Source organism: Alnus glutinosa, chromosome 1, assembly GCF_958979055.1.
Source record: "Alnus glutinosa chromosome 1, dhAlnGlut1.1, whole genome shotgun sequence".
In the NCBI taxonomy this organism is placed as follows: domain Eukaryota; kingdom Viridiplantae; phylum Streptophyta; class Magnoliopsida; order Fagales; family Betulaceae; genus Alnus; species Alnus glutinosa.
Window position 1 is genome coordinate 36,435,558 of NC_084886.1, and position 12,260 is coordinate 36,447,817.

General features: G+C 34.6%; 2 protein-coding genes across 2 annotated transcripts; both read right to left on the reverse strand.

The window, feature by feature from the left end:
* Window positions 1–1,253: 1,253 nt before the first annotated feature.
* Window positions 1,254–2,156, reverse strand: LOC133858827 (uncharacterized). The gene is made up of 2 exons (XM_062294282.1): window positions 1,857–2,156; window positions 1,254–1,626 (listed from the first exon to the last, which is right to left on the reverse strand). Exons 1-2 carry the CDS (start codon window positions 2,135–2,137, stop codon window positions 1,395–1,397), a joined length of 513 nt encoding a protein of 170 aa, XP_062150266.1. The 5' UTR covers window positions 2,138–2,156; the 3' UTR covers window positions 1,254–1,394.
* A 2,298-nt stretch (window positions 2,157–4,454) lies between these two features.
* Window positions 4,455–8,098, reverse strand: LOC133879616 (large ribosomal subunit protein uL18-like). Its single transcript, XM_062318251.1, has 9 exons — window positions 7,960–8,098; window positions 6,738–6,807; window positions 6,558–6,649; window positions 6,038–6,164; window positions 5,872–5,951; window positions 5,639–5,755; window positions 5,376–5,510; window positions 5,095–5,264; window positions 4,455–4,783 (listed from the first exon to the last, which is right to left on the reverse strand). The coding sequence occupies exons 1-9, from the start codon at window positions 7,960–7,962 to the stop codon at window positions 4,675–4,677; spliced, it is 903 nt and encodes a 300-aa protein (XP_062174235.1). The 5' UTR covers window positions 7,963–8,098; the 3' UTR covers window positions 4,455–4,674.
* Between the last annotated feature and the right edge of the window lie 4,162 nt (window positions 8,099–12,260).

A 12,260-nucleotide genomic window follows, 5' to 3' on the forward strand; every position in this document is an offset into this window, starting at 1 on the left:
GTGGAATAAAATTATAATATCCAACATTACTCATTTTTATAGAAGTTAAATTAATTTATTGAAAATAAAATTTGGTTTGAAAAATGATCCCTACACTCATTTCTCACAACAGCCCCACAACAAGCTGATGTGGCTGGTAATATTTTATTATTTTTTTACAAAAAAAAAACAAAACAAAACAAAAAAAAATAATAAAATATTATCAGCCACGTTAGCTTGTTGTGGGGCTGTTGTAAGAAATGAGTGTAGGGATCATTTCTCATTTGGTTTTACCTCCAGGTGTATATACGGGTGGTTACTAACCGCCTAATAACGGTTAACCGATAATAACTGCTAACTGCATAACCGCTTGTGTAGGCGGTTAGAAAAAACCTCTAACCACCTATGGCGGGACGATTAGCGGTTTTAAGGGTAACTCACAATAATAATAGACTTTAAATGAGGAAAAAATAAGGGAAATTTTTTTAGAACCCTTTGTACTTTTGTGATTTTTATGTTTTAAACTATAATTTTCAATTGGACAGAAATTTCCTATAAATCGGTTTATAAGAAATTACATACAATTCACATATAAGAGTGACATGTGTCTTTTAAACATGCGAGAAACACATTTTTTTTATTAATGCTATTAAAAAAGCATTTGAGAAGTACACGCTATTAAAAACATGTGTTTCTCACATGCAAATGGATACATGTCAATCTTGTATGTGAGCTGTATAATATTTTTTACAAACCGATTTATAAGAAATTTCTTTAATTTGGCCAATTTAAGACCTAATTTTAGGAAGACTCTTGTCAATTTTTTCCTCATTTCTTCCTTAAATAAATAACAAAAAATAATATAAAAATACTAATATGCCCTTCTTATTAATTAATTAATTTTTTTTTGAAAAAAAAAAAAGAAAGAAGAAAAAGGCAAACTATTGGGGTGGCTTACTATTTTTTTAATTTTTAATAGAAAGAGTATAAATAGTTTTTTTTTTACGTCATTTCTGTTATTCATTTGAGTAAAAAAAGGACAAATGTCTTAAATTTAAAAATTTTGTAAATCTGGGTATTAAATTTGACAAATTAAAAACTATGGTCTAAAAAAAAAAAACATGAGATTTTGAAATATATTCTCAAAAAATCGAGATTAAAAAAAAAAAAAAAAAAAAAAAAAAAAAAAAAAAACAGAAGATGAACGAAGGAAAGAAAAGCAATGAGATCAAATTGGCTGATCTCAAGAAAGCATCCACTGGGTCTGGGGCTCCTTCAATAATCCTTGGCCCTTGATCAAATACCAAACATTGGCTTGTAGCTACACACAAAAATATTTGTCGAAAATGAATGAAAATTCTGTTTGATACTTGTTCTTACATGCATCTTCTATGGAAAGACATGAACAAAAAAAATCATTCAGTTGGTCCGTCAATGGGCTTCCCTCTCTTTTTTAGCTCGGCTACGGATTGTTTCATAGCCTCCTTCCTCTTTTTGCTAGCCAAAACTTTTGCCATGACACCACTCATATTGGGGTCCTTCTTCTCCCCGGCTGGAGGTGGCGGAGGCTTTCTGGCCGCCGCACTTGCGCTCCTATCACCAGCATTCAAGCCCAGCATTGCACCAGCTAAGCCCAACGTCACAGCCCTAAAACACGAACCCACAAGACAACTTGTAAGCAATAGAAAACAGTAAATTTAATTATTTAATTAGCATTTTAACACAATTTCATCATAACAAATAAAACCCAATACATTAAATATTTAATTAAAATAAGAGGTGATGATGGATACCATAAACGGAATCACACAGCAGGTGTTCGATAAAAAGCCTCAACAAAGACAAACACTTAAACAGAACGTATACATTATACAAACCTGCGATGGACAAGTTTATAGTCTAGTTCTACTTCTCCATCACCACCTTGATGGCAAGCCCACACTCTTTGAAACCCCAGAGATGGAAAATGAGTGGTCTTCTTTGTTAACCTTGTGGAGAAGGGTATTGCAGGAGCCGGTGCTGGGGTTAGAGAATGGGCCATGAATCTATGTCGTCGATTGAGGTTGTTTGAATTCAAAATTACTGACGATGTGGGAAAAACGCTCAAGCGGATAGATAGTGTTGGTAGCTCAGGGTGTAAATGAGAACAGAAATCCATTGGCTGGTACCAGATAAGGTTCCATATTTGTGGACCCTTTTGTGGCTTATTTACTAGCTTTCATATCTTTCCTATGCCTCTTCTTTATCTATATCACCATCTTTTCTTTTCTTTTTCTTTTTTTCTTTTTTAATATACATATTTACTTAAGAACGACCAACAAATTGACCATATAAAATACTGGGATATTTGTTTGCATACAAATGTTAGGCCATCTCTAGCCGCTAAAGTTAAAGTATCTATTCAAAAACTACAAATATTTACTTTAGCTACTCCAACGGTTAAAAACATTCTAACAATACTCTTTATTCTACTCTTCATTTCCTTAAAATATTGTTTTTTAATCATTTTCTTTTATTTTCTTTTTATTTCTCTCTCACTATCTAGTCTCCATCTCCATCTCACTCTCCGGTCTCCCCAACCCCAACCGGCCAACCCCAACCCGTCGAGAGATAGACGCCATCCTCGCCCAGGAGGCGGAGCCCCTTCTGGAAGGCTCAAACCAAAACAACATCCTCACCGTGCGATCTAGAGAAGATGGAGATCGAGAGAGAGAGAGAGAGAGAGAGAGAGAGAGAGAGAGAGAGAGAGAGAGAGAGAGAGAGAGAGAGAGAGAGAGAGAGAGAGAGAGAGAGAGTGACGGTGGGAGATCGAGAGAAATCGGGAGAATACCCGAGCGACCCATGAGACCCAGAGGATGATCGGAGGTCCAATCGCCGGTGGATGGAACTAGGTGGACGCCGGCGAAGCTGGGGGCGGGATTCTGGTGGCCAGAGAAACGTGTGATGAGGGAGAGAAAACATCAATGGGTTGCGGTGATGATTTTGGTTGTTTTCGGTTGTTCTAAAATATGCGTTTCAATTGATTTCGGTTTGGGCAATGACGGAGATCTTGGTGTGGCGCTTGGTCGGGGACGAAGGGGCGGCACTGTGGAGTGACAGAGAGGGAGAGCACCGATTGATTGCATTGGATTCTCGTCAAGGCCGGAACGGAGGTCTCTGGCAGCCTATGATGGCGTTGAAGTGGGGGACTCAGGGGGAGACCAATAGAGATGAGAAGTGAGGGAGAGGGAAGTGGGTGAACGAAGAAGGAGAATGATGCGGGTGGAGGTGGAGTGACAGAGAGGGAGAGGGAGAGAAGGAAAATATTAATAAAAAAATCATAAACAGATGAATAGTGAATAGCCAGTGTTGGCTTTTCATTATTCAATATTGAAGAGAAAAAGTCATAGTGGCTAATCTGTTGAACGGGAAAAAATGCTCAAAATAGTCAAATTTGACTATTTTGAAAGATTTAAAGCATCTGCTGGAGATGGCCTTAAGCAGATGAGATAAACCAGAGGGTATGTAAGAGATATAATAGTATTATATCCCTTACAGGGTAAAATTCCTATCGAACCCCATACAACCCAAAAGATTTTTTTAGCTCGCCATAATGGGTTCTTTGTAAAATAAGGTGAGAGAATTAGAAGGGCGTACACGAATTTGAATCTGTTTAAGTTTGTAATTTCAAAATGTATGATTTAAAAATAGCGATTTTAAAATGTGATTTTAAAAAACGAAGTTAAGCATTTGGCAAAATCTCAATTTGACATTTAAAATCACAGTTTTCATTTGAAAATGCACATTGCCTTAGTTACAACTACTCCTCAACAGAGGAATGATTATTTGGGACACCCCCTACTATAGCCTAGCGTAAGTCATGAGCACAACTCTAATAAGAAGGCGACGCATGCCTAAACATGCCTACATGTAGATGACTTGTCATTTCTAATTGACTTAAACCTTTTGAAGCGGCATTATGCCTGGTGTCAGTATCTTATTGGTTTCGATATCGAGTCACGTCAACAAATTGAAAATCAAAAAAGAAAACGTTTGAAGCAATTTGTTATAGGGCCTATTTGATATTTTTCCTTTCTATTTTATGTACTCTCCCCCCTTTCCCTGCAAAGGCTTGAGAAAAAAGAGACCCGGTTATTTAGATCTAGTAGCTAGAAGAAACATCACTGAAGTGAGAACCAATCAATTCAAGACACGAGTCACATTAATCATTCTAAATTGTAAAGTTCCCACAAAAATACCTAGTATTGTACATGAAAATCATGGTCTTTCGAACAAGGCAAACAAAGATGGTGCCTAATTTCTATAACTAACTCCGAAATTCCTCTACCATCACAGAAAAGACCTTTTTATGATAACTAGAAAAAATTACCAATCCAAATTTAAATTCCTCTTCCCTGAGGCAGAATTCACCAACACTGAAACAAGAAATGAACGGTACAGAGACTAGTTGGGGAGTGCTCAGTAGTCTACAATACTTTTAGTAACATGACAAAAGCCAAAACTTTGATATAACTCGAATCAAATTAAATATCCATATAATCTAATTACCATCTAGAAGATGCAAAAACAATCCAAACTTCAAAAATGCCCAAAAATAAACAAGGAAGTTCCAAAGCATAAGTTCGTCCCCAATTAAACTGGGAAAACACAGCTTCAATTACGGAAGAACAGGACTTTGTCTCCCCCATACTACTTCTACTCATCGTCCTCTTCATCATCAGCATCGGCAGCTGAGTTGAAAGTATTCAATCTCTCAATCAACTTGGCCTTCCTCTCCTCATAGGTAAGCTTCTTCAAGTTGAACCTGTTAAGAACCGCAAATAGGAATTATCAAAACTATTTCTGCTTAAAATGAGTAATAGAAAGTTAGAAACCACAAGAAAAACAAATTTTCCCAGGGTATATCAGAGGTCAAGCTCTAAAAAGGCACACAATCAAATGTTGAAACGATAAATGGTAATCATTTCCCACCACAAAGATCGTTCCAAGATAAATTACATGGTAGATACAAGTGATCAAAAGGCATGATAAAAATACTAGTAATAATAATGACAGTAACAATAATATATACAACCACGCCCAAAAGCAACAAAATAGATCAATAATTAACACCACCTCTTGTGTTGCTTGGGAGGCTGCTTCTCAGATTTCTTCACGGTGGGGTCTGCACGGATAGCAGCATGAACTTTCTTGTACATCTCCTCAATGCTCTCAGGCTCAATTTCTTTTTTAATGTATTCACTGAAGTGAGACTGATACTTTTCAGGTTCCTCTTCCATCAAAAACTGGTACCACGATAACAGGTGAACAATTACAAGTTAATTAACATTTACAAGAAACTCTAAGGAAAGCAATGATCGGCTGAATGAGGCATGAAATAGAATCTGAATCTATACCTTCATATAATCAGCGACATGTAAACCATAGATATATTTGCGGTGAACATCAGCATCTAACTGCTTATTTTCTTTTCCAAAACCAGCGAACCTTTTCTCACTATGTGGGATATCCAGCCCACCATCCAATGCTCCCTATGATTATTTACCATAAAACAATTCATGCAACATCTAATAATTTATAATTATAATGAGATATGCCAACAAGACAAATAAAGAATCGAGAAGGTTATGAAAGACAGCTGTGATTGAGCAAAATTTACCTTGAGGGCACCAAAAACACGGTTGCCGGTTGTTGTTCTGAGAAGACCAACATCAAGGAGGGCACGGAAGGGTCTCCTGCTGTCTGCAGGTTCAACTGAGTAATCCTCCCCAGTTGCCTAACAATACACATACTTACTTCAAAATAAATTTACATAAAAACCCAGCAAATGGGGGATGTCATTCAAGGTGGAAGAGGGACAGTGAGAGATACAGTATGCATATGCTAATATACCTCAACATTGCCCTGATACTCGCTGTCCATTTCAAGCAAGTGCAAGACACGACGAGCCAAAAGCAGTCCGGTACAGTAAGCTGAATGCATTATCAACAAGTATTAAAAAAGATTGGAACACAGTCAACAGAAAGAAAAACGTAAAAGACCAACTTCAAAAAAATACCTGCTGCATAGTTAGTAAGGCCAACTTTCAGCCCATAGCGTGGCAACTCATGGGAATAAGCAGCAGCAAGAACCAAATCACCAGCAATACTAGCAGAGATCACTTGTGCGGTGATATCCTTGTTGGTCTAAAACAGGGTTAAGGTTTGAAACGCAAGATGCAACAGAAACATATTACACAATCTCAAAAGACACCCTTTCCAATTTTTACTGAAGAGCAAACAGATTTTTGAAGTAACTGAAGGGCAAACATATTAACCACCACAATCAACAAATCCCAATTCTAAGATATCATGGGACCAAGAAATACTATTACAGATAAAGACTTTTTCAGTCACTTAGTAATAGTTAAAAACTAGAAATAATTTATTTTTAAGACAATATTCGTAATTATTCAAATGAAAACATAAAACCAAACAGTAACAAGGTTCTACAAGATGCTCACTCACCTAAACAATAAATAAAAACCAAATGAAAGATAAAGGGACAGGAAAAATCAATTTATACCAATTTTAGGATACAAAACGCACAACAAATCGGTACTTAGGAGTATTGTACTTGTTTTTGTCCTGATTAATTAAACGGATCCTGGCCCGATAGTCAGTCTTCCCCTCTGCAAATAATCAGGAAATCATACATCAGATGGAAAATAACATCAACCCAAAGAAAATAACTACAAACCATTAAACACAATACAATACCTCGCCTTCTCTTAAACTTGACCTGAAACCGCTTGAAGTAGGCCTTGGATTTCTGAGCTTTGACAAAGACCTATAGAAAACAATAGATTATTTAAACGCCCATTTGAAAACATAATAAAGTCACTACAAACATCAGTTACACCAAGAAGCCACTAAACTGTAGCAGAAGGTAATTATAAGGTCCACATTGTCAATGAAGCAAATGGTGTCAAAATCAAATTCATATCATTGCATCCTTGCTTACATAAGACAAAAGCATATGATATACATTTAAATGAAGATATATAATATAGCAGGAGAGTATGTTAAGAGCCATCCGTACTAGTTCTCCAATGCAGAAAATATACATATATCCAGAATTGACACAGGCAATATCATATATAAAAATCTAAGATATAGACTTGTAACAGAAAATTGATATCCGATTTGATGCTTCTACCATATATGAAATTCCATGTTAAATATAAATCTAAAAGTAAATAGCATGGAACCAAAACAGAATAACCTCTCTTTGGCCAAGCTAATTCTTCCAGCAACAGATGCCTAAAAGCCCAAAATGTCCTTTAGATTTTTTATGAAAAGCAAGGAAATTAATGAAATCAAAACCTCCGAGAACTACAGAATTTGCATCCTAGGTTACCCATACAAGATAATTTTCCTACAAGACTTAGTTAACGATTAGATTCAAAATCTTACTCTTATCTTTTCAGATGCTTTTTCTCACCATCAACAATAAAACCGGACACAGTCCATCCAAAAGGACAACCCAATATCCATATGGAAGAGATTCTACCTATCTCATACACCAAATAACAGATTCAAACGTAGAGCCATAATATTCCATCCATACACCAAATTATAAAGTCAAACGCAGATTACAATAGTCGACATAATTCTCCTTTCTCCTAGACAATCTGCCGAAAAATCAAAAAGAACCCAAAACACAATCCATACAAACCCCACAACCCCAGATTCAGAGGTAAGAGCAAACCATTTTCAACCAAACAAACAAACAAAACCCAACGTATAACTGTCCTCTTCTCTTTCCTACACTTTTCCAGCAACCAAAAAACGTAAGATAGAAAGAACAACAACAACAAAAAAAAAAGGGCCCAACTCTACGGAACCAAATATTCACACAAACACAAAGTAATCACCTAGCTGAAACCAAACATTCAGGAAAGACCACAAGAAAATACAGAGCCTAGATTGAGAGTCTCACCATTGCTGAAGCTCGATCTGGCTCTACAAAGGAGAGGGAGTGAGAGAGACGGCCAAGGCTTTGTGAGAGGGTGTAAATAGAGGAGGAGTGCTGTTATAAACCCTAGAGACCTAATGGGCGCACAGATATAAACGGTCGCGATTGATTCGGCAGGAACCAACGACTGGGATTGATTTCGAGGAGATCGCTAGGGTTTTGTGGTTTTAATATTAGTGGCTTACTGGTCATTTCGCAGCCAATCGGTGGGTTGTGATTTGGTGTGCTCGAGCTCATTGATACGTTCAAAAGAGTAAGCCAGAGTCTGCCACGTTTCATATCACTGGAGTTGTTCCAATTCTCAAATTATTAATCCGAAAAATTTCATTTATAATCACTAAAATTTCATTAGTTTTGTAAAAAGGTACACAAAAAGTATAATTTAGGGTATTCATTTTTAAAAATTCTCAAAATTCCCATGTTTATTTTTTTAAAAAAAATTATTAAAATTTTCAAAGATTCAGGCATAGGTATTTTTGTAAATTCTGCTAAATTCTAACCAACACCTAAATTCTAACAATTTTTTTCTTTTCTTTCTTAAAAAAAAAATGGGTATTTTAAAAATTTTGACATGATTTAACGAAAATTATAACGATTGGTTGAAATTGAAAAAAATTAAAAGATAGATATCTTGTGGTGTGTTTGGGTGTTGAATGTTTCGAATATGAATAATATTCTGAATCTGATTGCGAATTTCAAGACAATGAAAATGTGTTTGGATGTTGAATATAATTCAGATTCTTTTTGAATATGTATTTAGGTGTTGAATTTTTGAGATTGAAAAAAAAGTGTTTTATAATGATAAAAAGTGATTGAAAATGATTGGATTGTATGAAAAGTTGTGTATAATGATTAATGTTATGAAAATAAGTGTTAATTTTTAGAAATTGAAAAATAATAAAACTAATAATAAAAAGAATAACAAAAAAAAAAATTAACAACTAAAATTTTATTTTTAGTTTTATTTTTATTTTTGTTTAATATATATATATATATATATATATATATATATATATATATATATATATATATATATATATATATATATATATATATATATATATATATATATATATATATATTGTGTTTTGGGTGGCCTGCGAGCCACCCCCCGACCCCCTAGGGGTGGCTTTCGAGCCACCCCGAAATCCATTTGGGGTGGCCCGAAAGCCACCCCTAGGGCTTAGGGGTTGGCACACGGCCACCCCCGGCCCTAGGGGTGGCCGTAAGGCTTCGGGGTGCCTTTCGGGCCACCCCTAAATCCACCCGGGGTGGCTTGAAAGCCACCCCCCGACCCTTGGGGTGGACGCAAGCCACCACCAGAGGTGGCACCGGCCACCTCTGGGGTGGCTCGCAGGCCACCCCATTTTTCTATTTTTCTTGAAAAAATATATATATATATATATATATGATGGGTTTTAAAAAATATTAAAATAAGAGAAATTGTAGCAGAGGAAAAAAGCAAGCGTGCATCTTGTCCAGAAACGTCAGCTCGAATTCACGCGTCATCACCTTGAAATCCAAACTGAATTCAAACTTTATTCAAGTGGCCCGTGGGTTTTATTCAGCTTGGATCCGGGTTTGAGTTTTGGAATAAAAACCCGGTTGGAATGTTGAATATTTATTCCAACCAAACACACCATTAGATTGATATTTTTTAAAGTTTTGATACATTTTTACAAAAGTCATGAAAGATCAAGGATTATAAGTGGAGTTCTCACTTATTAATTAAAAGAAGTTTAAAAGAAAAGATACATGAAATATATCATTTGGAATCCCTTTCAATTCTTTTGGTATTTATCCATTGTAATTATTTGTCCTTATTTCCACAAGAGTAACTGTCCTAAATTTAATTTAATTGGGTATTCAAAAGCAAAAAAAAAGTAGAAGATAAACAAAAAAAAATAAAATATATATATATATATATATATATATATATATATATATATATATATATATATATATATATATATATATATATATATATATATATATATATATATATATATATATATATATATATATATATATATATATGTTAAGATGATGAGACATTCGGAGAGTTTTACTCCAAAATGAGCGACCTAAGAAACTCAATGATAAGTTTTGGGAAAACCATCTCTGATATAAAATTCATCCGTAAAATTCAAAGATCTTTGCCTGAGCGTTTCAGAATCAAGGTAACTACAATTGAATAAAGCAAAGATTTGGAAGAGAGTCACTATTCTCCTCACATGCGAAATTCTGTTGATTTTTCTAAGCTTTTTTACATGTCTAATTGCCAACTGCCCAATCAAGCACCAATGAAAGCATTTTGTTCGTTAGATTTTTTAGATAAGCGGCAGAGAAGTTGAACCCGCTTTTCTCAACAACAAAAGCATAGCCGCATATATATATATATATATTGAATGAGTAATGCTATTGTTATATGCTCTGGGTTAAGAGAATTAATATGTAAAAGATTGTAAGAGAATTAAATTTGATGATAAGATAATTTTGTTTTATTTTTTTATGAATCAATATCAATTGTTATAACATCTACTATACCTATGTACAATTCTGTAATAAACCAGCAGAAATCAAGATTTTGAAATAGACTTCAAAATCGCAAAACACATAACAACAAACTATACCAGACAAAGACAAACCTATCACGTTACTGAAATCTATAGTAACGTGTAAAATTTACTTCGTAACTCCTTTGTAACGTGAAACATTTTATGCGTTACTGAACAGTAACGTAAATATATACGCATTACTACACACTAACGTGGTAAATTTATGAGTTACTCAAGAGTAACGTGCAAATTAACCCGTTAATTAATATATGACGTAGTAACGTGATATTGTTCACGTTACTCAATATATAGTAATGTGTGTATATATATATATATATATATATATATATATATTACGTTACAATTTTAGAAACTAAAAACGTTACAATTTTAGTAACGTTTAGTTTTATCACGTTAATGTCTTTGCCACGTGTTAAAATTGAATATTTATATGCATATAAATCTCCCTAATTAACCATATATACCCTATGTTTTATAATGGAGATGTCTCTAAGCATGTTGTTTGTTGGCGCTTTATTACCTATTACAAATGCAACAGTCTATCTCTTTTAAATAACCACATGTAATGTAGATATCTTGCGTTGACATACCTTCACAAAGATGCCAAATTATACAATGATTTCATCACACAATATGATACTGCAAGAAGGGGTACCAAAAAGCACTTCATGGTTGAGCTACCAACAAGAACTTCATTATCAGCAATTCAATTAATAAAAGGGTAAATATATATTACATCTTCCACAAAATGGGAGTACTAAAATATAGACTGTCAAGGAGTTTGTAGACCAAAACACAAAAAGTAACTACCATAAAATTTTATTTTCCTTGTAACATATTACAAAACAAATAAACTTTATGATCACACCGGCAGTACATACAACACGTAAACCTCTCATCATCGTCTTCTATATAGTCACCGGAATTCCATCTGAACTGCCTTGTCACCAAATAATTTGGCGTTCTTTCATAGTTGCGACATGTTTCTAATGGCAGTAGGGTTGTTGATCTCTGGCTATGTGATTGTTGATCTACATTCCTTGAACATAACCTTTTATTCTCCTTCGACATTCTTTTATTCTCGAGCCTCTTAGACTGCAAAAAATTAAAGAAGACAAAATCTACAAGCCCTGATGCTTTAATTGACCCTCATAACAAATTAAAATAACACTATATATGTACGATGCTTCAACGTGTCCCTTTTCATCAGCTTTTTCCAATAACTTAAGCCATAGTTCCAGATTATTGGAAGTGAAGTATCCACGCATGCCTTCTCTAAATATTGCTTCTGGGTTTCCACTCTCTTTGCAACGTCTTAAGAACATAATTTCAGCATTTGTACACCAAGATAGCAGAATCTTCTCCAACGATACTTGTTAGAAGATATGATCATATTCTACCAACCCGCATAAATCACTACAAGTGAGTTTTGCCTTGAAGAGGTCGGTGAAGGAAGATGAAGCAATATTTGTAAGAACTTCCATCAACATGTCGTTTGGAAGAGAAATAATGCCAACTTTGTGCTCCTCTTCATTTAAATCAGCCATGTTGATATATATCTATAATGAAAAGTTTAAATCAGTTTATATAAGCATGTAAAAAGACAAACATAAATTCATACTAAAGTATTTATAAACATCCATTACCAAATCCAATAGATTCATATTAATGTATTCACAAACAAAC